The 27,472-nt window shown below is 63.7% G+C and overlaps 2 protein-coding genes across 3 annotated transcripts; both read left to right on the plus strand.

Moving 5' to 3' along the window:
- The first annotated feature begins 1,055 nt into the window (after positions 1–1,055).
- CSRP1 (cysteine and glycine rich protein 1) lies at positions 1,056–16,051 on the plus strand. Of its 2 annotated transcripts, none has more exons than XM_070401402.1 (6): positions 1,056–1,154; positions 7,149–7,267; positions 12,135–12,303; positions 13,322–13,451; positions 14,449–14,542; positions 14,865–16,051. In XM_070401402.1, the coding sequence occupies exons 2-6, from the start codon at positions 7,156–7,158 to the stop codon at positions 14,939–14,941; spliced, it is 582 nt and encodes a 193-aa protein (XP_070257503.1). In that variant the 5' UTR covers positions 1,056–1,154; positions 7,149–7,155; the 3' UTR covers positions 14,942–16,051. The 2 variants fall into 2 exon arrangements, with proteins under 2 accessions (XP_070257503.1, XP_070257502.1); XM_070401401.1 differs by lacking the exon at positions 1,056–1,154 and adding an exon at positions 2,975–3,059.
- Positions 16,052–23,795: 7,744 nt separating this feature from the next.
- Positions 23,796–26,909, plus strand: PHLDA3 (pleckstrin homology like domain family A member 3). Its single transcript, XM_070401302.1, has 2 exons — positions 23,796–24,469; positions 26,309–26,909. Exon 1 carries the CDS (start codon positions 24,022–24,024, stop codon positions 24,397–24,399), a length of 378 nt encoding a protein of 125 aa, XP_070257403.1. The 5' UTR covers positions 23,796–24,021; the 3' UTR covers positions 24,400–24,469; positions 26,309–26,909.
- Positions 26,910–27,472: the final 563 nt, after the last annotated feature.

Consider the following 27,472-nt stretch of genomic DNA (forward strand, 5'->3'; position numbering starts at 1 on the left):
AATTCATCGGTGACAGATTAAGGAGGAGGGATAACAATCAACATGATAATGAAGGAATTTGTGGTATCTGTCCTGGGACCCAGATACAGGGAAGTCACAAGTTACCCAGACATTTCAAGGGTGTGTTATCATAGATGCAAAAACACAGATAGGCTCAGTTACGGTAAAGGCTGACCTTGTCCGTGAAGATATCGGCTTAGGACATGACTACCCACTGTAACCTGTTTGTAGTCAGATATTTAATTTCCGGACCACCTTTTGTGGTGACTTTAGGTCTCTGAGTTTGCAAGACTGCCACGCAGGCACCCCCTGAGCTTGTCAGGTTAGCACGTGGCTCCTTTGGTCCACAACAGGCTGGCCGGTAGGTGTGTGTGTGTGTGTGTGTGTGTGTGTGTGTGTGTGTGTCAGTCCCACCCAAGTGTGGGGGCCCCCACCTCTCAGCACAGCTGGGCTTTTCCTTGGACAGCAGGGAACCCGGGGACACCTGAGGGGTCGGGAGCTGCCAGAGGAGGCCAGTTAACACTGACGGAGCATCATTGTGTGTGTGTTTGGGGGGCGGCACCCTGTCCTTCAGGACCTCGTCTGTCCCCCACAACACCCTGGGCATCACCCCCTTTCACAGAGGGGCTGCGCTGAGGACAAGGGCTCAGCTAGTGCGCGAAGGGGCAGGACCCCAGCTCAGACCTGTCTCGGTCTGGCGCCCAAATGTGTCCCTCACCCCTTGCCGCCGGGACACCCAACAGTGGGAGCCCCCCAACTCCCCCCTCCCCCCCATTCCCTGCGGGCGCGAGTTTATCAAGGTCTCAGATCACGTGTCCACCTTACCATCTGGCTGACGGGAACCCCGTGGGAGGTTCTGAGCGCACAGTGGGTCCACAGGGCCGGCAGGAGCCGCGTCTCTCCCCTCCCACCGCACCTCCACCCCCACCCCCACCCCGCCACCTCCCCCTCCGCGGCCAGGGTCGGGGAGGGGGGGGGGGTGCCCCGCGGGCCGGCGCCCTGACGTCAGCCAGCAGAGGGCTGAGTGCAGAGCCCACAGCGGGGCGGGGCCGGGACACGCCTACCCGGATCCGCACAAAACGGCGCGCGCGCGGGCGCACGGGACACCCGCCGCCGAGCGCTTCCTGCAGAGCCGCCCGACCCGCCCGCCGCAGGTGAGTGCGCCCGGTGAGCGCCCCGTGAGCGCATCCGCCGAGCGCGCCCCGGGCCGCGCGCCCCCGGGCCAAACAGGCTCCAGGCGAGGGCGCCCCGGCTCCTGCGCTGCGCCCCCGGCGCCTCCGGGTCCTCCCCGCAGCCGGCAAAGTTGGAGGGAAAGTGGGGCGGCCGCGGGCGCGGAGGGAGGAGCAGCGGCGGCTGTCAGCCCGGCGGCGGCGCTTCTCTTTCCGGGAGGCGCCGGGTCCCTCCCCGCCGGGGCGCCCACGTGCCCTGAGCCGGGCGCCGGGCTCCCCCGCCATCCGCCGGCCCCACCGCAGAGCAGCGGGCCCTTTGCGCGCCCCTGACGCTCACGGTGCGGCGCGGGGAGCAGGGCATCGGCGCTCCCCGCTCCCTCGCGCTCCCGGCCTGGGGACATGGGGTGCGTTTTCACTCCGGAAAGAACCGGGTGGAAGCGCGAGGTCCCCCTCCACCAGCCACGAATCGGTGCGAATGGGGCCGGTTTCCGAGCCCAAGTAACCCACAGGGCGTGCTTGGCGGCCTCGGTCCTTGCAGGGGGAGGAGGGGCTGGTGTTGAGCTCAGTTACAGCGAGTTGCAATATGTTACCCAACATGCAGCGGCCGGGCAGGTGTTTCGTTTGTTTTGTTTTAAAATATGTTTTTATTGATGTCAGAGAGGAAGGGAGAGAGAGAGGGAGAAACATCCATGATGAGAGAGAATCATGGACCGGCTGCCTCCTGCACGCCCCACACTGGGGATGGAGCCCGCAACCCGGGCCTGTGCCCTGACGGGGAACTGAACCCTGATCCCCTGGTTCATACGTCGATGCTCAACCATTGAGCCACACGGGCTGGCCTGGCTAGGCAGGTGTTCTGTCCACTCACAGGCGGGAGAATATTCTGAAGGTCCCTGTGCTGGTCATCTGCTCCGGCCCACGGTCCAGCCCTGGGGCAGCAGGTGAGGTCAGGCCCTTCCTTGGAGGCCTGGGCTCCAGCCGCCCACGCCCTGAACCCTGACCTGTGCGGTGGATGAAGGACAGGCCCCTCCCAGCCCAGAGGGCTAGCCTTGGGGTCCTGTGATGGCAACACCGGGCTGTCCACTGGGCCGGACCCGGAGAGGCACGGGGGGCTGGGGAGGGAGGGTTGGAAGGCAGACTGGCTGCTTCTTGACTGTGTGTGACCTCGGACAAGCGGCTTCTCGCTGCTCAGTTCCTGTTGGGGTGGAGCCCAGGGACTGGGAACACACGGGGGTCGGCCACTGTCCTCTCCCTGACCCCCCTCTGGCCCCCCCTCCTCCCGGGTGGGGTTTTTGGGGGGAGGACGGTGAATGTGATCAGCTTCCCCTGCTCTCACTCAGCTGTGATCATCCTCTGGCCGAGAGCGGGTCCTCAGCCCCCGGCTGCCCTCGGGCGGCCTTCACGGCTGGGCACTGACCCTTGGACTCTGGGAGGATGTGGGGCTGGAGGGTGGACAGGGAAGGAAGTTTATCTGGCAGAGGGCGTGGTCTGGGCCAGAGGAGGGGGAAGGGAGCCCTGCCCCTCCAGAGGGTCCGGGGAGGACACGGGAGGAAATGAGGGGCAGACCCACCCGCGGGCGCCGGGGCTGCTAGTAATAGGTGACAAACAGCCCCAGCCCCCCCCCGCCCCCCACCCCCGGTCTGCCCCGGCCCCTTCCTTCCTGGCCCCCGTGTTTTCTTTCTTAATGGCAAGCGTCTGTCTCGGGAGCCAGGGTTCCGGCCGGAGCTGCAGGCTGGGAGCTCCTCGCTGACCCCGGGTTGGCGATCAGTAAATATTCGGCCGTGAAACAGGTGGGTGAGGAACGGGGTAGCGACGGCTGGTGGCGGAGGAGCTGGGACACGCGCAAACCTTGCAGACAGTCACCAGCCAGCTTTTCCCAGGAGCAGCCAGGTGAGGGGAAACGGCATTTTTAAAAAAAATATACATGTTTTTATTGATCTCAGAGAGGAAGGGAGAGGGAGAGAGGGAGAAACATCCATGATGAGAGAGGATCACGGATCGGCTGCCTCCTGCACGCCCGACACTGGGGATCGAGCCTGCAAACCCGGGCCTGTGCCCTGACCGGAGATCAAACCCTGACCTCCTGGTTCCTAGGTGGACGCTCAACCACTGAGCCACGCCGGCCAGGCCCCGTGGGTACGTTTTCTTCAGGTCTGATGTGTGTTTGAATTTGGGGCCCAGGTTTGCAGGAACAGAGTCCGCTTGAGGGAAGGCACGCACACGCGCACGAGCACACACACACACACACACACACACACACAGGAGCTGTGGGGGCGGGGGCGGGCCGGGGTCCTGCTGACAGAAGGAGCCTGGGGCTCCCAGGTGTCAGTCATCGCCATGGTGACGCCTGGCTGCCGACGTTGCTTCCCAGGAATCCGTCTGACGTCAGCGCCCAGGGATTCCCATTTATGGTGAAGTGTGTAAATACGGAGGCGGCCGCCGTCCAGGCTCTGGCATTTCCAGAGCTTCCCCAGGAAGGCTGCGCGGAGTCAGTCCTCCAGGCCTCCGGGGGGGTTCGCAGGGGGAGCGGCAGCCAGAGCCCCCCTGCCCAGGGTGCCCGCCCGTGTTCGTTACCTGGGACGTCCAGGATGGAGCTGCCTGGGATGTCAGCTGCAAACAACCTTTCTTATTTTTTATTTAATTTTTTAAGTATCTTTTTATTGATTTCAGAGAGGAAGAGAGAGGGAGAGAGGGAGAAACATCCATGATGAGAGAGAATCATGGATCAGCCGCCTCCTGCGCACCCCACACTGGGGATCGAGCCCCCCCACCCGGGCCTGTGCCCCGACCGGGAATCGAACCCTGGACCTCCTGGTTCATAAGTCAACGCTCAACGGCTGAGCCAGGCCAGCCAGGCGGTAGCTTGTTTTTAAAAAGGAATTAAAGGGAAATCATTCAGACCTGTCAGCACGGGATCAACCGATGGTTACCCCCTCGACGTTGGCATCATTCCAGAGAAAAGCAAAGAAACTCGATCCGTCGATTCCTCCGGGAGACGCATGGTGATGCAGGGTTTCCTGTAAGGGTCTTGGGATTCTGACACCGCAGGCCTCAGCGTCTACCTCGGGCGACCTTCAGATTTCTGAGCTCCCAGGGGGCCGCGCTGAGCGGTGCCAGGCGTTGGGGGGCCGGCAGAGCTGGGGGCCACGGGCCTGGGGTGATGGTGGCTCCCTGCTTGGGGAAGAGACTCGAGTTCAGGGCTCGGAAGCAATCCTAGTGAGCCCGGCCGGGTGAGGCTCAGCCCTTGAGCTTTGACCCAGGAACCAGGAGGTCACAGTTTGATTCCCGGTCGGGGCACATGCCTGGGTTGCGGGCTCGATCCCCAGTAGGGGGTGTGCAGGAGGCAGCCGATCCGTGATTCTCTCTCATCATTGACGTTTCTCTCTCTCCCTCTCCCTTCCTCTCTAAAATCAATACAAATATAAAGGGTGTCCCAAAATTCACACAAGAAGTAATTTTGATAGAAAACACAGGTTTATGATTAAAAATTGTAAATTTTTTATTTATTCCTAAAGTATACAGTCTAGGGTTATGTACAGAACAGCACATCGGGTAAATGGCCTACACGGCTTTGCTGGCACAGACACGAAGCCGTGGTCTTCATTGGTCTTCTTGTCCCTGCTCCTGGGCCGTCATTGGTACTTGGTCATGCTTATCAAATGGAAGGGATTGAAATCAAAGGGCCACAGATATTAGAATCTGATTCAATAAACCCAGTAAAATCAGGCTTTTATTTTTTGTTGTTGTTAATGCTCACGCAGAATTCAAATCTTGCGTGGATTTTGGGACGCCCTATACACAAGGAAATAAGGAACCCTTGTGAGATGAGGGGAAGGCTGAGCCGGGGTGTCCACGTCGGCCACGAGTCCCCTGCCAGCGACCATGCCTTTCCAGCGAGGTCTCTGCCTGGGCTGGACGGCGCCACCTCCAAGACACGGGCCCTGGGCCCTGGGCCCTGAGCCGTGGGCCCCTCCTCCCGCCTCCCTCGCCTTGGCTGCCCTCCTGACCCGGGGCCTGCGGGAAGGGCTGGGTCCCGTGTACCTGGCCGGATACCACAGGGCTCAGGTAACGTGAGAGCACGTCTCCGACTCCGCAAACACCTGGCAGGTCCCGACCGGACCGCGTGGGAGGGAGGGTGGATGGGGACCTGGGCTCGGCCCAGACGTCGCTCCGCGGCCCCGGGGAGCGTGAGCTGCTGGACGGGGAGCGGTGGGGTTTTTCCACTGGACACGGAGCCACGGATGGAGGATGGAGCCGGTGTCTCGTGACTGGTTTGAGCAGAGGAGGGTCTGCTCCGGGCACTGAAGGACCATCCACCTCTGAGATGGTTTCTCTTTTTAAAAAAATATTTTTATTGATTTCAGAGAGGAAAGGAGAGGGAGAGAGAGGAAGAGAGAAACATCCATGATGAGAGAGAATCATGGATCGGCTGCCTCCTGCACGCCCCACACTGGGGATGGAGCCCACAACCTGGGCATGTGCCCTGACGGGGAATCGAACCCTGACCTCCTGGTTCCTAGGTCGACGCTCAACCACTGAGCCACACCGGCCGGGCAGCAGCCCTGAACTCTCGCTGAACCGGGCAGCTGGCCCCTGGAGTCCCCAGGGCAGGAAGGGCGGGGTGGACTGTGGGGCCTGAGGGCTGTCCCCGGGGATGAGGGAGCTCAGGCCCCAGGAGGGGTCCGAGGACGGTACGGAGTCAGGTGCCGTCGGGGAAACCCTACCTGCGGGTGTGTCTGGGACCTGCGTCAGTGTGGCCAGTCCAGACCTGGCCGGGGGAGCTGGCCGCACGCAGTGGTCAGTAACCCGTCACAGCCCCGTGGGAAGGGATGGCGGCCCCAGCTCCAGCCCTCCCCCCCCCCACCGCTTCGTGCAGCCCCCCTAGCTCTGCACAGGCCTGACCCACCACTTCCTCCGGCCAGGCCCTGCCCTGGGCACTGAAGGGCTGACTCAGCGATTCAATCACCAGCGGGTGAGCCCGGCCAGCGTGGCTCAGGGGTTGAGCATCGACCTATGAACCAGGAGGTCACGGTTCGATTCCCTGTCAGGGCACAGGCCCGGGTTGCAGGCTCGATCCCCAGTGTGGGGCGTGGAGGAGGCAGCCGATCCATGATTCTCTCTCATCATGGATGTTTCTCTCTCTCTCTCTCCCTCTCCCTTCCTCTCGGAAATCAACACAAATATTAAAAAATAAACCACCAGTGGGTGAGGCGCAGGAACAGGTGATGGAGCTAGAAAGTGGGTGGAGGCTGTGCCATGGGGGATCCTCAAGGGGGAGGTGTGGGCTTGATGTTCTCAGGCACTAGGGAGCCACTGATGGTTGTAGAGCTGAGGCAGCCGTGGGGGGTGGATTAGGACAGAGATTCCAGAAGCTGCGTCCTAGGAATCCCTGTCCCTGGGGATGTGTTCGGTCAAAAAGGAACTGGCTTGACAGTAAAGGGAGTTTTTTTTGTTTTTTTCCTTTTCTCTTTTTTGTTGGTTTCTTTAACTGGAAAATGCAGAGAGGGTTTGGCTGAGTTTGGTGGCTTGATGAGGTCACCGCACACTGGGGTTTCTTTGTCTCTCAGCTCTGTGTTCCCAGCTGTCGGCCCCTCTGGGGACAACGACCCAGAGTCCCTTGCTCCCCTATCCTCACTGGGGGGAGGAGAGGGGCACGGCTTCCAGAAGGTTCTCTCAGAAAATCAGGTTATTTTTTTTCTTCTGAGCCCCCACAGCTCCCTTTTTCTGTATCACTGCCCTAAATACACTGTATCCTGGCCCATCCGGGAGCCAGGAGCCAGGGATGGTTAGGTTAGGCCCGGCCACGCTTTGTGGCTGAAAGTTGGGGGTCGCCACCAAGAAAAAGGTCCGCAGGCCGACGCTCTGTCCACGGAGCCACACCGGCCAGGACCGGCCTTCCCTCCTGTGTCTCCTGGGCCGTCTGTCCCGGGCAGCCTGCGTGCCCTGGTCCCGGGGGCTCATGCCCGTCTCTGTGCCCAGGTTCACGATGCCCAACTGGGGAGGAGGCAAGAAGTGTGGCGTGTGCCAGAAGACGGTGTACTTCGCCGAGGAGGTGCAGTGCGAAGGCAGCAGCTTCCACAAGTCCTGCTTCCTGTGCAGTGAGTAGGCCTGGCCCGCGGTTGCCATGGGCACGGGGGTGAGGGGGGGGGCACCCCAGGGCCCGGCCTGTCGGAGCCCCAGGGAGCTGGCCCCGTGGGATGTAAACAGCTTGACATTTGGCTGCAGCCCCGGCTGGGGGGGCGGGAAGCACTTAAGGGCCCTTTGTTCCCCTTGGAAGCCGCTCTCCAAGCCGACACAGGCCAGGGCCGGGGCTGGAGGGGGCGGCGGGCGCGGGCGGCGGGCCAGGCTGCGAAGACGCGGTTAGGAAAACTTTCCACTCGCTCTCTCCTTTCTCTCTCTGCCACCATCCCGTGTCCTGGAAGAGGAAGGCGGGCCGATTGTTAACCCTGGTGCGGAGGCCCCGCCGGCCGCACCCCTGGCTGCCCCTTCCTCCCCTCTGGGCCAGCCCTCACCTCGGTCACTTCCCTTCCTGCACCCACAGCCTAGGACAGGCCACAGGGAACCCAAGCTCCGTGGTATTTGCTCCCGACAGGCCAGAGCAGGGTCCCGGCTGGGATGGGACCAGGGGAGCAGGCAGCGGACACCCAGGGGTCGGGGGGGGCCCTCGGCTGCCCAGGGACCCTGCCTCCTCCCCTTTGCTGGCTGGTGCCCCGGCCGGGGGTGTTTTCCCAGCTCCCAGGAGGTGACGGCCTGGGGAGGCGTCCCCAGTTCATGGTGATCGGAGCTGAGGATCTGGGTTTGAGGCTGTGACAGCTTCAGCCGACAGGCTGCCCTGGAAGGCAGGCAGAGGGGTGTTGGGGTCCGGCCCCAGCAGGTCCAGGGGTTCCCAAAGGTGTGGACGGAGTCGGCGATGAAGGAATGACGCGGAGGCAGCGTTCAGTTGATCAGCATGGTTGGGTTCTCTTTTTATTGTCCTATTAGATCTATATTTATACCGTTTGATCCCATAAGCATGCCTCTGTAATCACATCATGGTATGTTTTGGGTCACGTCCTACAGTTCCTTGTTTCTTATCTGACCTTTGCCAAAAATCCTGTCTCGATCTAGTTCTGTTGGTTTTAATCTTGTCTAGGTTAATCTCTGTGTTCCACTACAAGAGCTATTCCAAGGTCACTGTTCTACTGATAGGCTACAAGGAAGTGACTGAAGGAGATTATCCTACCCAGTAAAGGTTCTGTCCTCCCAGCCTCGCTGCTTGCCTTCCCTGGGAATGCCCTGTGTCGGTGGGTCTCCAGGGGTATAGGCTTTGGTGCTTCCCTGGTGGGCAGACCCCTGGGGCTCGGGCCCAACAAGTCCCACATTTATTGCCAACAGTCTTAGTCCAAGTTCTTCATAAGTCGGACATGGTATTTCTGTAACACTAGGGGGCTTTACTGATTTATTCTCTTCCTTAGCCCTGTTAATCCCTAATTCCAGGGAAAAATCCCCACCTGGAGAAACAGCCTTTCTCAGGGAGGTGGTCCTGGTTAAAACACATAGCGCTAAGAGGGGGAGCGAACATATGTCATAGACGCCAGGTCCCTTGAAACATAAGCTGTGCAGATGTTTCTTCCCTGCAGCGACTGCGTCAAGCAGCAAGGGTGGACCGGCTCCCGGCAAAGGGGACACTGGGATGGCCCAGGTTTCAGCCAGTCCTGTTGTCAGGGTTTGTGTCGGGCCTGGTGCACGAAATCCGTGCAAGGGTAGGGTCCCTAGGCCAATCGGGGTCTTCCTTCGTTCTGCGCCGCCCCCTGGTGGTCAGCGCATGTCATAGCGAGCGATTGAACTACCAAGGGGACAATTTGCATATTAGGCTTTTATACATATAGATATTTTTATTGATTTCAGAGAGTAAGGGGAAGGGAGAGAGAGAGAAACATCAATGAGGAGAGAGAATCATGGATCGGCTGCCTCCTACACGCCCCCTGACCGGGAACTGAACCCCGAGACCTCCTGGTTCATAGGTCGCGACGTTCCACCTGAGCCACGCCGGCCGGGCAGGGCCAGGACTCGGCCTTAACCTCTGTGTGGTGGTGGGCAGGTTAGTCCACGTCTCTCGGGCTGAGTTTTCTCGCCGTTTCCCGGGAGATAAAGATGCCAGCTGTTGTGGGGATCCCAACGCAAGGAGCTTGGGAAGCAAAGCGCCTAAAGGAAGAGGGTGTGTTCCGCATGGGGATCTCGGGGAGACGGGGTCACAGAGGAGACCCCGCAGGGGCCCAAGACCCAGCCCCCGGCCCTCCTCCTGCGTCACAGGAAGCACCCTTCCGAGAGTCTGGGTGTCTTCGTCCCAGGTGCCTTGCGATCCAGGGTGGGAACCAGTTGGGCCACCTGCTCACCAGGCCTCTCCCCGCTGCTGCCTGGTGGATCCAGAGGGCCCCGCCCCTGCCACAGGGTCTGATGAATGAGGAGCGAGCGAGCCCTGGTCTGCCTGCCAACAGCAGCATCTTCTCATCAGCACCTCACTTCCCCGGGGAATGTTCAGGCCGCTTACGTTTTCAGGGCGACTGAGAGGGCTTGGGGTTGGCCAGGATGAGGTGTCTGGGCTGCTAGGGGCCTGTGTTGCTTAATCACTGACCAGGAGGCCAGCTGTGGCCAATCCCCACCTCCCCCCCCCCCCCCCCCCCGCCATCCTGCCTGTGGGGGTGGCTGCGGGGCAGGCAGTGGAGGGGAGTCAGGAATTCAGGGGCGAGGGCGTGAGGAGGTGTGGATGATTAGAAACAGTTGTGCACGTCAGGCCCCGTGGTCCGGACGGCGTGGCTCAGTGGTTGAGCGTCGACCTAGGAGCCCGGAGGTCACGGTTCGATTCCCGGTCAGGGCACAGGCCCAAGTGGCGGGCTCCACCCCCAGTGGGGGGCGTGCAGGAGGCAGCCGATCCGTGATTCTCTCTCATTGATGTTTCTGTCTCTCCCTCCCTCTCTGAAGTCAATAAAATATATATTTTAAAAAGGGGGGTGTTGTGAAGCTAACAGCTCCGCGTGTGGAGCGGCTCAGGTCCCTGGGGTCTTGGGGATCGGAGCTCGGGAGGTGCCCGTCGTGGGGCAGGGTGGGGTGGGGCGGGGCGGCGGGGCTGGTTCCCGGTGCCCAGGACGGCCGCGGGCACTCAGCCGCCTGTTTGGAATGGAGAGGGTGTCGCTTTCCTCGGGCCGTGAAAGGCATCCGGCTCGAGCTCAGGAATTCAGAGTAACCCACGGAGTCACAGGACTTTCCCTTCTAAGGAAGAGAGAGGCCGCAGGGCCTGGGCCTGGGCCTGGGCCGGGCTGGCGTGAAGGGCCGTAGCTCCCGGCTGGCCAGGCCCGAGTGTGTCCCCAGTGAGTCCCCCTGACCACTCCGGTCCTTGGCTCTGGGTGTGGCTCGGCGTGGCGCCTACATTCTCTTTCTGGGTCTGGGACGGACAGGAAGGCAGGATGAAGCAATAGATGAACTCGGGGAACGTGGCCTTTGACACGGGAGCAGGGATGGAGGGGGCCTGCTCCGCGCTCCTGTGGCCGCGCACAGTAGGTGTGTCGCACACAGTAGGTGTGTCTCGCACAGTAGGTGCATACTACATGTGATCAGCTGGCAGGAATGCTCAGCTCCTCGGCGGGGGACCCGCTTCCTCAGCTCTTGTCCTACGGCGTTAATTTGGTTCCGGGACATTCCTTAAGTATCGGGATTCGGCGTGCCCCACAGACTGTCCCTTCAAACTCATGGGGAGGACAGAAAGCACCGGAGAAACCCTGCCTGTCCCCTCCCCGCTCCCCCTCCCTCCTTCCTCCTCCATCCCAGGAGGTTTAAAGCTGGGCTCCTTGCAACAGGGCCCCCTCTTGCCTTTACAGGGCCAGCCCCTGTCCCTCTGAGCCCCAGGTTAGAGACTCCAGACTAAATAAGGCCCCTCTTGTCCTGCCCTCGAGATCCCCACCTCATTCCAGCGCTCCGGGCAGCCCAAATACGGAGCTCCCCGCCGCCTCCCTGGGGCTTGGCTCCGGACGCAGGGAACAGCAGGCCAAGGCCTCCAGCATTCCCTTCTAGGGTGGGAAGTCGGGACTGGCTTCCTGTAAGACCCTGAACGAACTGGGAATTCCAGGACCCGCAGGCAGCGGGCGGAGGAGGGGTCTGTTCCCATGGGTCTCTCCGGCAGGCGCCCCGGGAGCTCAGCCAGAGGGGACCCCGGGCCTGCAGTGGGTCCGCAAGGGGCTCCCTGCCGTGCGGACTGAGCCCCGACTTCTAGGTCCTCCTGACAACCGCCCCCATCGGGCTCTGCTCGGCCTGCTCTCCCTCCCAGAGCCCGGTCCTGCCCACCTCCCACACTCACCGCTCAGGGCCTCCCTTCCCACTCCCCACTCCGCCACCCCCCCATCCCGTCAGCACCCCCAAGTGCTCCCGCTCCTCAAGGTTTCTTCTTGGCCCAGGATGTTGTCAGGGTTCGATTCCCCGTCAGGGCACAGGCCCGGGTTGCAGGCTCCATCCCAGTGTGGGGCGTGCAGGGGGCAGCGGGTCCATGATTCTCTCTCATCATTGGTGCTTCTCTCTCTCCTTTTCCCTTCCTCTCTGAAATCAATAAAAATACACTTTAAAAAAAACGGACATGTGTTTTAAAAAATAATAATAAAAAATACTAAACTTCCCTTTGGGGCGCATGGCTTCACCTGCACCCCCTCCCCCCAAGTCGACACAGATGGTCCCCCCTCCCCAGTGCCGGGAGCAGGAAAGCCCGCCCCTCTCTTCCTTCCTGTCTTTTTTCTCCTCTCCTGTCGGGACACGGACACGTGATCTCTTTCTCGTGGGCAGAGTGAAGGCCCCCCCACCCCCAGGCTCCCTGAGGCTGGGCTCAGCCTGGGCTGCGGCCTCCTCCAAACCCTGGGAGGTACGAGGGCTGGGGTGTGGGGGCCGAGGGAGAGCCGTGGGGGCCTCACGCGCTCCATCCCCCCCACTCCCCGCCCCCCGCAGTGGTCTGCAAGAAGAACCTGGACAGCACGACCGTGGCCGTGCACGGCGAGGAGATCTACTGCCGGTCCTGCTACGGCAAGAAGTACGGGCCCAAGGGCTACGGCTACGGGCAGGGCGCCGGCACCCTCAGCACCGACAAGGGGGAGTCGCTGGGCATCCGGCACGAGGAGTGAGTATCAGACCCACCGTTCCCCCACACACTCAGCCGCTGCTAGTTACGCACCAACGGCTCCGAAGGCCGATTTCCAGGGTCTCCGAGGGGCCCCCCACTAAGTGCCAGGCCCATCGGAGGAGCTGGGGTCCCGGGGGAAGTAGCCAGGCCGGCGCCTCCCCATGTGGCCGGTTAGAGCTGGGGGTAGGGCCCCCAGGAGGACTTGGTCCCATGTCCCCCTTTTTTTATATGTGTATATTTTTATTGATGTGAGAGAGGAAGGGAGGGGGAGAGAGAGAGAGAGAGAAACATTGATGTGAGAGGGAATCATGGATCGGCTGCCTCCCGCACGCCCCACACTGGGGATGGAGCCCGCAACCCGGGCGTGTGCCCCGACCGGGAATGGAACCCTGACCTCCTGGTTCCTAGGTCGATGCTTAACCACGGAGCCACGCCGGCCGGGCCCCTGTTCACAGATGAGAAAACTCAGCCCAGTGTCAGGGACGTGTCCGGGGTGCCCAGCCAGTGAGGGTCTGAGCCAGGCCGGCCTCTGCCATCCCGGTGACCCCTGACCCCTGACCTGCTGTCAGTGGTCCTGTCCGCAGTCACCCCGGCCGGCTCCTTGGCCCCGGGGGACGGACGGACGGAAATGACTGACGGGAGGAATGAGCTGCCACGTGCCAGCCCAGGTCGTGACCCAGGGGAAACGATTGGTCAGCAGGTTTCTCCCGGAAAGAGTCCGAGAGCGGACAGATGGCGGGAATGGGGACGAGGCGGGCGGGTCTCAGTGACGAGGTGTGAGATGATTCCAGCTGGTAACCAGGCGCCTGGGGGCCGTCGGGTGTTTCCGGGGGAAGTAGCATAACATTGTGGGGCCCTGGGTGTCCCCGTCGGGGTCATGGGAGACCCACCCAAGAGCTCCCCACAGCCCTGGCTCTGTAACCGGCTCCGAGAGCTGCCCCCTGCCCACCCCGCGTGAGATGGAGGCGGGGTCTTCCCCACGGGATGCAGACCCGCCTCGTCCTCCCTCCTGCAGGGCGCCTGGCCACAGGCCCACCACCAACCCCAACGCCTCCAAGTTTGCCCAGAAGATCGGGGGCTCTGAGCGCTGCCCCCGCTGCAGCCAGGCCGTCTATGCCGCCGAGAAGGTGATCGGTGCCGGGAAGGTAAGGCGGCCGCCCGGGTCACGGCGGGGGTGGGGGTGGGGGGGGCGGCGGGGGGCGGCGTGAGGCCCTGAGCGGGAGGGTGTAGTTTGCACGTGAGTCCTCCTCCAGCGTGGAGAGCTCCGGGCAGGGCTCTGGGAAGGGACTGGGGTTGGGGGGGGGGGGGGTGGCCCCCCTCCCGTGTCTCTGTGTCTGGGAGGAGGAGGCAGCGTGCAGAGGTCTGGCGGCCAGGAAATCAGAGTCGGTCCAGTTTGCCTCCTCGCCTCCCGCCCGGGACGGGGGCTGCGCTGAGGGAGGCCCTTTGCCCTTAAAAGGCCTGGTTCTGTCGGGCCTGGTGCCGCCTGCCTCCTGCAGGGCCGTCTGCACCTCCGCCCCTGAGCCAGTGCGGCTGGGGCCGCTGGAGCTGGTCTCTGAGAGGTCTTCCTGCCCGAGGGGCTCCGTCCTGGCCAGGCTGCCCCCCTGGGCCCTGTGTGGGGTCCCCCCCCCCCCCCCCGGCCCAGCTCCCCTGTGGGCCTTTCCTGCCGAGTTCAGGCCCGTCCTCCTTCCAGAGTCCACCAGGCGCCACTGGCTCAGGGCCCCTCTGGCCAGGCCAGCCCACCAGGAAGGCTGCTGGGGGCGGGGGGGGGGGGACTGCCAGCTCCTTCTCCTTTGGGTGAACGAGGCCCCCCCCCCCCCCCCCCCCCGTTGTAAAGGTCAGAGGCCGGGCTGCCCCCGCGTACCTAGTTCCCACGTTCATCCTGCCAGGTGGGCAGAGGCCCGGAGGAGGAAGTGGTTGAGGCCGTGCAGCTGGTAAGGGCAGGGCCTGGGCGAGCCCGCGCCCACCCCGCTGACCCCCGCGGGTCTGGAGGAGGCTCGGCCGGCTGCACCGATCACCAGGGTGGGGGAGGGGTGCAGAGAGGCAGGCGACAGGGCCCGGGCCTGCAGGAGACCCTGCTCACCTGGGCCGGGGTCACCCTCGTCCCCGGGGGCAGCACTCACGGTGGGCTCCCTCCCCCCGCAGTCCTGGCACAAGTCCTGCTTCCGCTGCGCCAAGTGCGGCAAAGGCCTGGAGTCCACCACCCTGGCCGACAAGGACGGCGAGATTTACTGCAAAGGTGGGTGTGGCATCGAGCGCCAGGCCCGGAGGCCCAGGGAGCGGGCCCTGAGCGTCTCGTAGACGCCCCACCTGACAGAGGAGGCAGCCCAGAGGGAGGCCTGGCCAGAGCCCCGGGGCACATGGGCTGGGCGGGCAGAGCAGGTGCCCGGCCCTGGTCCAGGGCTGTCCCCGCAGAAGGCTCCGTCCTCTCTGTTGAGGGGGACGGACAGGGCGGGGCCAGGACCCTCCTCGCTGTGGGGTTGGGGGGCTGCAGAGGTGGGGTGCGGGCCAGGCGGGCACTCGGGGTGGCATGTCTGCAGGGGGTCTCTCTCTCTCCGCAGGATGCTACGCTAAGAACTTCGGGCCCAAGGGCTTCGGCTTCGGGCAGGGAGCGGGCGCCCTGGTCCACTCAGAGTGAGGCCGCCTGCCCCCCCTCCCCGCCACGTGCCGTCTCCACCACCCGCTCCCCGCAGCCTCGGCCACCCCCTGGGACGCCTCTCAGCCCTGCCCCACGCACGTCACCAGTGACCGGAGCTCGGTGTCTGGCCCCTTCTGGTTTGGGGGCAGCCTGAGGTCCCCCCTCAGGGGCTCCCCGTGCCCGGGGTCTGCGCCGTCACCGGCGGGAGTCTCCGCGGTTTTAGCCTCCCACACCCGCCCGCAGGCCTCCGTTCTCAGCCTCCTCGGCTGAGCGTCCACCATCGTCGGAGCCCCCGTCTCGGGGCCCAGAGGGGAGGCTGTGGTTCCCGACCCAGAGCTGCTCCTCTTCGAGGAAGAGGGAGTCCCTCAGGACAGGCCTGGGAGTCCCCCCAGCTCAAGAGTCACCAGGGCGGGGGAGGGGACCGAGAGGCATGGGAACCTCTCCCCAGGCCATGACCTTGAGACTGTGACCTTGAGGCCATGACCTTTGAGTCTGTGACCTTTGAGGTTGTGACCTTGAGGCTGTGGGGAATTGGTGTCCTTCCCGGGGGGGGGGGGGGGGGGGGGGGGAGAGAACACCCAGATCTGAGAACCCCAGAGTCCACACATCGTCTGACCTCCCCAGCTCCCGGTTTGATGGGGGTCCCCATGAGACACCCCAATACCCATCCCTGTGTCTCAGAGGCCCTACTCTGAGGGGAGATGGCTCCACCCCTGATCCGGGTCCCGGGCTGCGGTGACAGCGGCCCCCCGTCCACATACACCCAGCCCAGTGCCCCGCTGCCATGCCGCTCGCCCTCACACGGAGGCCCACAGCCCCGAACCTCGTCTGGACACCCCTCCCCTCTGCACCCTGAGCTCAGGACCTTCCTGCCCACGCAGGGGTCTTGCCCCGGCTTCCCCCCCCCTCCCCTCCCTGGGGCCCTCTCTGGCCACGTCACCCCTCCCTTCCAGGCCCCCAGGTCCGAGCAGCAGGAGCAGGGAGGGGTGGCCGCGATGCTCCCAGGGACAGAAAGAGGACTAGACGGATGGAGCTGGGCCTGGAGGGCTGCGGGCCTGGGCTGTACTCAAGCTGACCCCCCACTTGGTCAATAAAAGCCATCAGAACGGAGCTCTGGTGTCAGGTTCGAGTCAGGCCTCTGCGCGGGGGCGGAGGGGGTGTCAGGAGGGAGCCGATTGGAGACTCCATGAGCGGGAGGAGCGGGAGGTCTGGGAATGGAGGGGTTTGTTCTTGCGCTACAGCAGGAAGTGGTTCTAACTGAACCCCACATCTGGGTGTGGCACTGTGGACTTTTTAAAAAAAATAAATTTTTATTGATTTCAGAGAGAAAGGGAGAGAGAGAAACATCCATGATGAGAGAGAATCATGGATCGGCTGCCTCCCGCACGCCCCCCTAGTGGGGATCAAGCCCACAACCTGGGCACGTGCCCTGACCGGGAATCGAACTAGGACCTCCTGGTTCACGGGTTGACGCTCAACCGCTGAGCCACACAGGCCGGGCAAGGACTTTGGAATTTGAGGGGCTCAGCAAGGACCCAGAACTCCCGGGTTGGAAAGCCCCAGCGTGAGAGGGGAACTCAGCCATGGGAACTTCCCTGTGAAATCGAGAACTTGCTCTGGCCCACGCCCAGCCCGGTCGGGGCCCTGCCTTCCTCCCTGCAGCCTGCTCTAGTAACACACTGCGGACGGGTGGCCCATCAGCAACAGAGATTCATTCCTCACGGCCCGGCCGGCCTGGCTCAGTGGTTGAGCGTCGACCTAAGAACCAGGAGGTCACGGTTTGATTCCCCGTCAGGGCACATGCCCGGGTTGTGGGCTTGATCCCCAGTAGGGGGCGTGCGGGAGGCAGCCGATCCATGATTCTCATCATTGTTTCTCTCTCGCTCTCCCTTCCTCTCTGAAATCAATAAAAATATATTAAATTTAAACAAAATAAAACAATGAGCAGATACTTTACTAGTAATAGCAACAAGCCTCCTGAACATCACACCCCGACGATGGCCAGACCCAACCTTGGCCCTGGCAGACCCCCTCGCTGGCCCTGGGGCGGAACCTAAGCCTGTATAGGACCAATCAGGAGTGCAGGACTAGCGGTCCGGGCCAGGTGACTGACAGGTAACCTAGCGGGGGTGGTTCAGAGGGTCCAGCTGAATTCCAGGAAGGGCAAGGCCCCGGGGTCCAGCCCAGGCTGTGGCACATGGAGTCTCCAGAAGGGTTTGTGCTGGGGGAGGAGGGAGGAGGGGTGGGTGGATGGATGGATGGATGGATGGATGGGTGGATGGATGGGTTGGTGGGTGGGTGGGTGGATGGATGGGTTGGTGGGTGGGTGGATGGGTTGGTGGGTGGGTAGATGGATGGGTGGAGGGATGGGTGGGTGGATGGGTGGATGGGTGAATGGATGGATGGATGGATGGATGGATGGATGGATGGGTGAATGGATGGATGGATGGATGGATGGATGGATGGAGGGATGGAGGGATGGGTGGATGGATGGGTGGGTGGGTGGATGGATGGATGGATGGGTGGATGGAGGGATGGAGGGATGGATGGGTGGATGGGTGGGTGGAGGGAGGGATGGATGGCTCCCCACACACCTGGATCCTCTTCTGCTCTGGGGGAGGCCCACAGGAGAGGCCCGAATGGGGGTTTGGGGCCCAAAACTGAGGACAGGCTGCCCTCTGCTGGCTGCTTGGAGCAGGTCTCTGCACCCCAACACTAGGCCAATCCTCCTGCCTCTCTCGCCTTCCTGAGCAGCCCCATTGTGGGGAGGGGGCTGGACGCACCCCTTGGAGTGAAACCCGGACCCTGGCTGGAAGCCCCTGAGCGCAGTGTAGTGGAGGGCGGGGCGGGGGGGGGGGCAGGAGAAAAGGGACGTCACCTGGTGGGGAGGGAGGGGTTACCTTGCAGGGAGCAGAGCGCGCCGCCAGGTGGCGCTGTGGCGTCGGAGCAGGAGGCCGGCGCCCCACCCGCACATCCCTCCGCCTCCCGGGCCTGTGGGCGGGGCTCACCTGGAGGCCCAGGTGGTAGCTGCTCCCTGGGAGGGTTTCCGGCCACCGGGCCTGCGCTCTCACACCGCGGGGACCGGGCCCCCAGGAGGGGCGAGGAACTCGGTGCCCATTCAGGCACTGCCTCCCTCGGTCTCTCCTCTCTCCGCGGGGTGCCAGGGTGCAGGGCGGCAGGAGGGCGCATGGGGCAGAGCCTCCCTCCTCCCAGAGCCCTGGCAACCTGTCCGGGGCACCTGGGGGCGGAGGGCAGAGACCGTGGAGCCCATGGAGGGGTGAGGCCGGGAGGAGGGAGAGTGGGGGGCGGACCGCAGGTAAGTGTGGGAGAGGCCCACACCTGGACCAGGTGAGGGGGTGGCAGCGAGCCCCCCAGGGGGAGAGCCCTCAGGACAAACTGCTCGCTGGTGCCCAGCCTCCTGCCACCCCTGGTCCCATCTCCAACCTCCCCCCTCCCCCCAATCATGAGAATCACTTGTGGAGCCTTTTTAATATATTGATTACAGAGAGGACGGGAGAGGGAGAGAGAACCATCATTGATCGGCTGCCTCCTGCACGCCCCCTACTTGGGATCGAGCCCGAAACCGGGGCCTGTGCCCTTGGCCGGAATCGAACCGGGACCCTTCAGTCCCCAGGCCGATGCTCTATCCACTGAGCCAAACCGGCCAGGGCCCCAGGTCTCCTTTAAAAGAATCCGTGTGGGGGAGGTGGGAGGAGTGCTAGGACCGTAGCAGTAGCCACCATGCCCTGAGCACACACTGGGGGCCGGCGCTGGTCCACCTGCTGTCTTATTGGGTTCCGACGTCAGCGGCCGAAGTGGTTACGGGATCCCTGCATCACAGAAGAGGGGGCTGAGCTTCGGTGAATGTTTAAGCAGCCGCGTGGACGTCGCAGGCAGGCAGGCAGGCAGGCCCTGGCGCCGGCCCTGGAACCAGCTGTGTGGCTTTGGCCTCCTCCCCTCTGGGCCTCGGCCGCGCCTGCGCCCGATGTCGGTCGGCCTCCGTCAGCGCCAGAGGAGTGCTTGCTTCCCAGGCCGCAGGGACCTCGTGAAAATGCTGATGCCCGCCCGCCCGCCCGCCCGGTGCTTGGGGTGGGGCCTGGGACCCAGCTTCTCCCCGCAGCTCCCAGGCGAAGGCTCCCAGGCGAAGGCGGCGCTGATGCTGTGACCCTGGCCGCACTCCGGGGACCCGCCCGCCTCGCACGCTCTGGGTTTATGGGCCCAGGAAGACTCGCCCCAAAGGCCAGGAAAATTCAGGAAGCAGGTCGTCGGAGCAAAGCCCTTCGTGGGCATTTTCGTGCCCGGACAGGCCCTGGGGCGTTCCCGAAGCCGCTGCCCCGGGGCCTCCAGGGGGTCTGACTCCTCCAGGGGGTCTCAGGCTGGGTGCCGGGCCCCAGGGGGCGTTTCTCCCTGCCTCCTGCCGACGCCCGAGGGTCCCTGGTGGCCACACTGCTGGTCCCGCAGGGCTGGGCACCCTGTCTGCCCATCTGGGCCACACGTCTCTTCCTCCCTTGAAATGAGTGTGGCCTCGTGGTGTGGCTCGCTCTGGGCTCTGAACGGACATGAGAACTGTCCCTTGGGAGCCTCCGTGGGTGCCCTAGCCGGCTTGGCTCAGTGGGTAGAGCGTCGGCCTGGAGACGGAAGGGTTCCGGGTTTGATTCCCGGGCAAAGGCACGTGCCCGGGTTGCAGGCTTGATCCCCAGCAGGGGGCGTGCAGGAGGCAGCCGTTCAGTAATTCTCTCTCATCATTGATGTCTCTCTCTCTCTCTCTCTCTCTCTCTCTCCCCCCCTCTCCCTTCCTCTCTGAAATCAATAAAAACATATTTTTTAAAACTTTTAAAAAAGAGAGAGAACTGTCCCCCCAGTGGCCAGCCAGTCCCATGTCCCTGCCCCTCAGCCCAGGGTCCCCGAGGACCAGGGTCACGCCAGGGAGGCCCCTTTGCCCATAAACACGAGCGCCCAGCGGCCAGCGTGACCCGGGAAGAGGGAAGAGTCTGCAGGCCCCGGCCTGAGCCCCAAGCCCACAGGTCCCGTCCCGGCCGGACCCACGCGGGGATCAAATGCCCGTCAAGCCCAGACTCGGCCGCCGGCGAGGGGGCAGCGGGCGCTCTCCAGACCAAAGGGATCCCCGTGAGTCAGGAAGGTTATGGGGCTGGAAGGCGATGAAAGAGCGAGCGTGGGAGGGGATTTCCAGCGAGAGCGCCGGGCGGGGAGCAAGCCTGGGCGGGTTGGCCCCGGGTGCTGCCCGCTCCAGGCCTGTTGCGAGGAGCCCGTACACCCAGAGCCTCGGAACCTTGGTCCGTTTCTTCCTCCGTTTCCCTCCGAGGACACCCACAGCTCTGGAGTGGAGGACCCACAGCAGGTGGGGGAGGAGGTCGGGGGGGGTCTCCCAGGGAGAGGGGGCACCTGTGGATGGAGGTGGGTGCAGAAGCAGGGCTGGGAGCACCCCTGCGGGCCTGCCTCGTCTGGATGGGGAGGAGCTACCTGACCCTGGGAACCTGGGTCAGGCTGAGGAGGGGGATAGTAGCAGTAACTTAAAAAATATATATATATATATTGATTTTACAGAGAGGAAGGGAGAGGGATAGAGAGTTAGAAACATCATGAGAGAGAAACATCGATCAGCTGCCTCCTGCACACTCCCCTGCTGGGGATGTGCCCGCAGCCAAGGTACATGCCTTTGACTGGAATCGAACCCAGGACACTTCAGTCCACTGGCTGATGCTCTATCCACTGAGACAAACTGGTTCATAGGTCGAACTCAACCACTGAGCCACACCAGCCTGGCTCATCCCAGTTCTTCAGCCCGGAAGCTGCAGGGGACCCCACACACAGGGGCCAGTGGCCTTCCCACCCCCTCGGGAGAGAGTGGGCAGCACCGTGAGAGAAGGGGGCAGCGCAGACGGGTGTCCCTTGAGGCCGAGAGTGTGGCCATGGAGGGCGCTCAAGGCGCCCACAGCCCTGACTCGGGGACCCCCCAGGTCCCAGCCATCTGCCAGCGATGCCCTCCGGGGGTTCCTCTCTCCGGCCCCCACCCCTCCCAGCCCTCCCCAGGAGTCCCCCCGAGCACCCCAGGCGGGCACAGTCCCACCGTGACTCAAGGTTCCACCTGCCCCTCGCTGCTCTCCTGTCATGGGGCCTGGGACTCTAAAGGCTCGCTCCAGCTCCCCCCACAACCGCCCCCCCCCCCCCGTCAACTCACAGCCCCCGGGGCTCTGCAGGGCCACAGGGCCCTCTGAACCAGGAGGAAAGCAAGCCAGGTCTCAGAGAGGTCAAGCCACCTCGGCATGGCCACACAGCCTTGTCCATGGCAAAGCCGGAATGGGAATGTGGGGTGGCCGAGAGGACCCGGCCTCTGTCGGTGACCCACCCCGGCCCGTGCAGGTCCTTGGGACCTGGGAGCCCTGTCCTCCCGTCTCATGACCTGCCTCCTGGCACCGGAGCCGATGACTCACACTAAACCTTTCCCCATCGGGGAGCGGCTCGGGCCCGGGGTGGATTCCTCGGGCCGTGAGAAGGATCGAGGAGATTTGGGGAGCCAGGAGGAGCAGGAGGCAGGGGCTGGTGCTCCCTCCCTGCTGGGGTACCCCCGCCCCGCCCCTGGGAGGGGAGCCCTAACTTGGCCTTTTGGGGGGCCCTCGGCTGGGGCAGTGCTGGGCCCGGAGGCGCTCCGTTCTTACTGACTTGTTGACTGCACGCGGGCTGCTGGACAGAATGTGCCCTGGTTGCAGCCAGAGCGGCCCCTCCCCCTGCCCACCCGGGGGAAAGCCGATCTGCCCGTCAGTCCCTTGGGTCCAGCTGGAACGGGCTCGGTGACACAGCGTCCCAGGAACCGCACACAGGAGGGAGCCTGGGTCCCCTCCGGTGGCCTCCAGGACAAGGTGGGAAGAAACAACGGTGCCCGGCCGGCGTGGCTCCGTGGTTGAGCATCGACCTATGAACCAGGAGGTCAGGGTTCCATTCCAGGTCAGGGCACAGGCCCGGGTTGCAGGCTCCATCCTCAGTGTGGGGCGTGCAGGAGGCAGCCGATCCATGATTCTCTCTCATCATGGATGTTTCTCTCTCTCTCTCCCTCTCCCTTTCTCTCTGAAATCAATAAAACAAAATATAGATTATATATATATATATTTAAATATATTTTATTGATATTTTTACAGAGAGGAAGGGAGAGGGATAGAGAGCTAGAAACATCGATGAGAGAGAAACATCGATCAGCTGCCTCCTGCACACTCCCCACTGGGGATGTGCCCGCAACCAAGGTACATGCCCTTGACCGGAATCGAACCTGGGACCCTTCAGTCCCCAGGCCGACGCTCCATCCACTGAGCCACACCGGTTAGGGCAATGTATATATTTTTAAAAAAGAACTGAGATGGGACATGACAGCCTTGCCACCCCCCCTACCTCCAGGGTTGGGAACTGCCACGCAGGGGACCCTCTCCCTTCCACCCTGGACCCTCCTGGTACCCGTTAGGCTCCGCCTCCTTGGGCAAGAGGGTGGAAGCACCAGGTGTGGCTACAAAGAAATCTCGTTATTGCCATGACTACATTACCTCCATCATCCTCTGTTAGTCACACTCAGTGACGAGGTCCTTAAGACGAGGGAGGGCCCGGCGGGCCCACCCGATGGGGTGCAGTGGCCAGCGTCCGGGGTCCCGTCCCCCCTAAGGCAGTGGAGGTGGGGGAGGGGGAGATCACATTTGTTGAGACTCTGGGACTCGGGGAAGGTGCCTGTCCCCGGCCTTTCCCAGACTTTACCTGACGTGCCCGTCAGAATCCAGGTGAGAAGAAGCCATGAATCCTCCCATTTAACAGATGGGGAGAGTGGAGGATGGGGACGCTGCCCGCTGCCCGAGGTGGGCGGACTCAGAGGGGAGGGGAAGAGTGGAGGTCTGAACCCAAAGCTCGTGTGTGTGTATACACATATATACTGTATATACATAAATTTTACTGATGTCAGAGAGGAAGGGAGAGGGAGAGAGAGAGAGAAACATCCACGATGAGAGAGAATCATCGATCAGCTGCTTCCTGCACACCTCACCCTGGGCATTGAGCCCACAACCCGGGCTTGTGTCCCGACTGGGAATCGAACCCTGACCTCCTGGTTCATAGGTCGAAGCTCAACCACTGAGCCACACCAGCCGGGTCACACAAAACTTTTTAGGCAGAAAAGAGAGGGAAGCCCCAGCCCCACCCCAAGTCTCCCCCCAAACTCAGTCCAGGGACACGGCCTTTCTCTTAGGACGGGGAGCATCAGGCCTGGGGCTGAGCCGGGGCCCCCCAGCGGCGTATGTGATGGAGAGGATTCTGGGTAGTGGGACCCCAGGTCACCCCGGCGTCCCTCCTGCCCCCAGGGAGGCTCAGCGACCTCCGGTTCCTCTCCTCCTCCGTTCGCACCGGCTTCTCTCCGCCAGGCCCCCCTCTCCCGGTGGGGGTGGGTCTTCCCAGCAGAGACAGCTGTGCGCAGCCTCTCCAGGGCCCCGCGCCTGGAGCTGGTGAGGCAGGAACCCAGCGCGGATTCCCGGATTCCTGCCTGGATCCCAGATCTCAAGCCAGTTTCTCAAGGCACAAGGCCAGGGTGGGGGCTGGCCCGGCTAGGAGAGGGGTCCGCGGCTGCGAGGCCAGGTCTCGCGCAGGCACCCAGCAAGCGCCAAGCCTGCCCTTCGCGAGCAGCGACCCCCCCCCCGTCTCCCCTCCCCACGAGCCCGCAGCAGCGGCCAGAGGCCCAGGCTGTGGTGTAAGCGGCTCCCTCGGGGCACCAGCCCGCCCCCCGGAGGCCCCGCCCCCGGCCCGGCCCCGCCAGGCGCGCCGCGCGCAGGGGAGGGACCGCGGGCAGGAATGCGCCGCGCAGGAGGCAGCGGCGGGACGTGCTAGGGCAAGTTCCCCGGGCGGCCTCCCTGCGCGCAGACAGAGCCGGGGCGAGCCAGCGAGCTGCGGGGCGCACGGGGCCGAGGCTGCGGCGGGCGCGGGGTGACCAGCGCGCGTCCTCGGGGCGGCGGGGCGCAGCGGGCGCAGGGGGCGCGCGCGCGGCCGGCCGGCGTTCCGGGTCCCCGGCGGCGCTCCCGGCGCCCGGGCCCGGGCCCATGACGGCGGCGGCGGCCGTGCTGAAGGAGGGCGTGCTGGAGAAGCGCAGCGGCGGCCTCCTGCAGCTCTGGAAGCGCAAGCGCTGCGTGCTCACCGAGCGCGGGCTGCAGCTCTTCGAGGCCAAGGGCGCGGGCGGCCGGCCCAAGGAGCTCAGCTTCGCGCGCATCAAGGCGGTGGAGTGCGTGGAGAGCACGGGGCGCCACATCTACTTCACGCTGGTGACCGAGGGCGGCGGCGAGATCGACTTCCGCTGCCCCTTGGAGGACCCCGGCTGGAACGCGCAGATCACCCTGGGCCTGGTCAAGTTCAAGAACCAGCAGGCCATCCAGACGGTGCGCGCCCGGCAGAGCCTGGGCGCCGGGACCCTCGTGTCCTAAACCTCCGGGCGGGCGCGCCGTGGTGCCTCCCCCGCCTCCCACCGACTCGGGGCCGCCGGGGTCACATGGGGTAAGCCGTCTGGGGGGGGGGGGGGGACTGAGCGCACTTTCTCTCCTTACCCCCCTCCTCCCCTTTCCTGGAGACAGAATGGGGGACTCCTGCCAGCATCCCCCTTAAAAGCTGGACTCTCCGCTCGGCTAGCATGGCTCAGGGGTTGAGCATCGGCCTGTGAACCAGGAGGTCACGTCGATTCCTGGTCAGGGCACATGCCTGGGTTTCGGGCTTGATCCCCAGTAAGGGGGGGCGTGCAGGAGGCAGCGATCCATGATTCTCTCTCATCAATGTTTCTCTCTCTCTCCCCCTCCCTCTGAAAAAAACACACAAACAAAACAAAAAACTGCACCATGCTAGGGCCAGCAGAGATGAGGAGCTCAGGGTCTGAGCCTGGGAGGCCTTCCCCCCCCACCCCCAGCTGGACGCCCCGTGGGGACCAGGCAGGGGCGCCCCGAATGCGTCTGGGAGACAGATGGGTGGGACAGGCCTCGCCGCAGGTTGCTTCTGCCATGACTCAGTGGAGAGAGGCTGGGCCGTGGCTTTCTGGGAACTGGGAGAACCCCACGTGGGATGGCCTGGAGCCTGCCCCCTCCTGCTGGGTGCACGCTCCTCCTAGGAGCCGGGAATGGAGGCAGACGGGTCCCCTCTGTTAGCGGCGTCAGTGGGGCTGTGGACAGACCGAGGAACCCCACTTGCTAGGTGGGGTCTCACCGGGGGCGCTGGGCTGGGCTGGCCCCGGCTCCACCACCCGTTGTTTGTTTGTTTGTTTTTAAACAAATCTCTATGGATTCCAGAGAGCAAGGGAGAGAGAGAAACATCCATGATGAGAGAATCATGGATCGGCTGCCTCCTGCACGCCCCACACCGGGGATGGAGCCCGCAACCCGGGCCTGCGCCCTGACCGGGACTCGAACCCTGACCCCCTGGTTCCTAGGTCGACGCTCAACCACGGAGCCACCCCGGCCGGCGTCCACCACCTTCTGTTGACAGTGGGCCTAGGGCTGAGCTGCTGGGGATCCAGGGGAGTTGGCGGTGGGCAGGCCAGGCTATCGACGCCCTGAGTGCCAGCCAGTGCCCAGCGGGGCCGGAGAAGCTGGGGCCGGGGGGGTGCGGGGGGGAACAGGAGGGGGCAGGAGGGGCCGTGGTGTGTTCCTGGAGATGTCTTCATCTTCTGTGAGCACCAGGGCAGAGGGCGGGGGCGGAGTTGTATCCGGAAGGCCCAGGGGAGGGACCAGGAATAGAACCTGGAGGGCAGGCCTGGCTCCCAGCCCCGTGGCCTCTCCCCCAGATGCCACTCCCTCCCCTGGGAACCAGGGCCGAGGCTGGCGATGGGTTGGTACCCTTTCGGGTTTCTGTGTTGTTGTTTTTCTTGTTTGTTTGTTTTTTTAAAATATATTTTTATTAATTTCAGAGGGAGAGAGAGAGAAACAGCAGTGGTGAGAGAGAATCATGGTTCGGCTGCCTCCTGCACGCCCCACACTGGGGATCGAGCCTGGGACCCAGGCCTGTGCCCTGACCTCCTGGTTCATAGGTGGATGCTCACCCACTGAGCCACACCGGCCGGGTGGTAGCATTCCGGATGTAAAGCCCCCCTCATCCCCTGCTCTTCTCCTCACCTCCCTGTCCTTAACAAGGGGAGTCCCCCTGAGCACCCCCCCTGATCCTCCTGTGAACACCTGCTCGCTTGGAGTGGGGGGTCGACCAAGGATGGACCCTCATTGGTCCCTCAGGTGTGGGGGGCAGGGGCTCCCCCGTCCATCACGGTGCGTGGTGCAAGCACCGTTTTCTCTGTTTGTCCCCGTGCGCAAGAGGCCAGAAAGCTGGTGTGGATACTCTTTCTTTCTTTCCTTCCAGCGTCCGGGCCCCTTGGGTGCGCGGGCCAGGCCGAGTCACGGTCACGTGCAGGAGGCATCGGAGCTGAAGGGTCAGATGGCCGGCCCGGGAGGAGGGCAGAGGCCACGCGGGGCTGAGGATGAAGATTCAGCCCCTGGACACTAGGACTCTCAGGACGTCCCCGGCGCGGAGCCTGCTGGCCACAGGCCCGACTCACGGATCACGGGGGCCCTGCCATCTGTCCTGCAGACGGCTGTCCGCCCCGGCTCGGTGCCCGCCCGGAGGAGGAGGGCCGTGCCCCACGGGGCGCCGAGCCTCAGGACACAGGGGCCAGCCTGGCCCCCAGGGGGGCACCACCTCTGGACTGACCTTGGTGGGGGGAGCCGCTGGGCCTGACGCCCGCGCGCGGGGGGGTGGGGGGGGTCTCCTGCTGCTTACGTCCCTCTGGGACCCCCACCCCTCCAGGCCCCCTCTTTGCACACGTCTCCCCCCCGCCTCCTGTCTTTCTACCCCGCCCTGCGGGGCTAGGCCTGGAGGGGGTGGGGGTGGCGTGGGGCCTGGCCCTTACCATTTCATGCCTGTCCATCCCTGAATGAAGACGCCCCGCCCGGGGCAGTGCCCACGCTGTCTGCCGAGTGAAGTTCTTTGCCCGCGAAGACCCACCAGTGCCTGGGGCATCCCCGTCCTCACCCCACTTTCCCGATGCCAGCCTGTTCTTTATTTTTTTAGAAATATATTTTTATTGATTTCAGAGAGGAAGGGAGAGGGAGAGAGAGAGAATCATGGATCGGCTGCCTCCCGCACGCCCCTCCCTGGGGATCGAGCCCGCAACCCGGGCACGTGCCCCGGCCGGGAATCAAACCCTGACCTCCTGGCTCGTAGGCCGATGCTCAACCGCTGAGCCACGGCGGCCGGCATGGAGTGTGTCTTTTTAAAGATGTGACCCCGTGGGGAGAGGTTGTCTCTGCCTGCTTCCTGGGTCCGGGGTGTCCCCTCTGTTCCGGGAGCTCCGGATTCGGAGAAGGAGCCTGGGCCTGGGGAATGCCCGGCGGGACCGCAGAGTGGGGTCAGGGCCTCCCCGCGGGCGCCAACAGGCCGGGCAGTGCCAGCAGACACGCACAGGATGGAAAACTTTGCTCAGCTGGACGGCGGGGAGAAGCTGTGGCCACTGTCTGGCCGCCCCCC

Source organism: Myotis yumanensis, unplaced genomic scaffold, assembly GCF_028538775.1.
Source record: "Myotis yumanensis isolate MYYU_CA2020_CCGP unplaced genomic scaffold, mMyoYum1.0.hap1 SCAF_22, whole genome shotgun sequence".
Lineage (NCBI taxonomy): Eukaryota > Metazoa > Chordata > Mammalia > Chiroptera > Vespertilionidae > Myotis > Myotis yumanensis.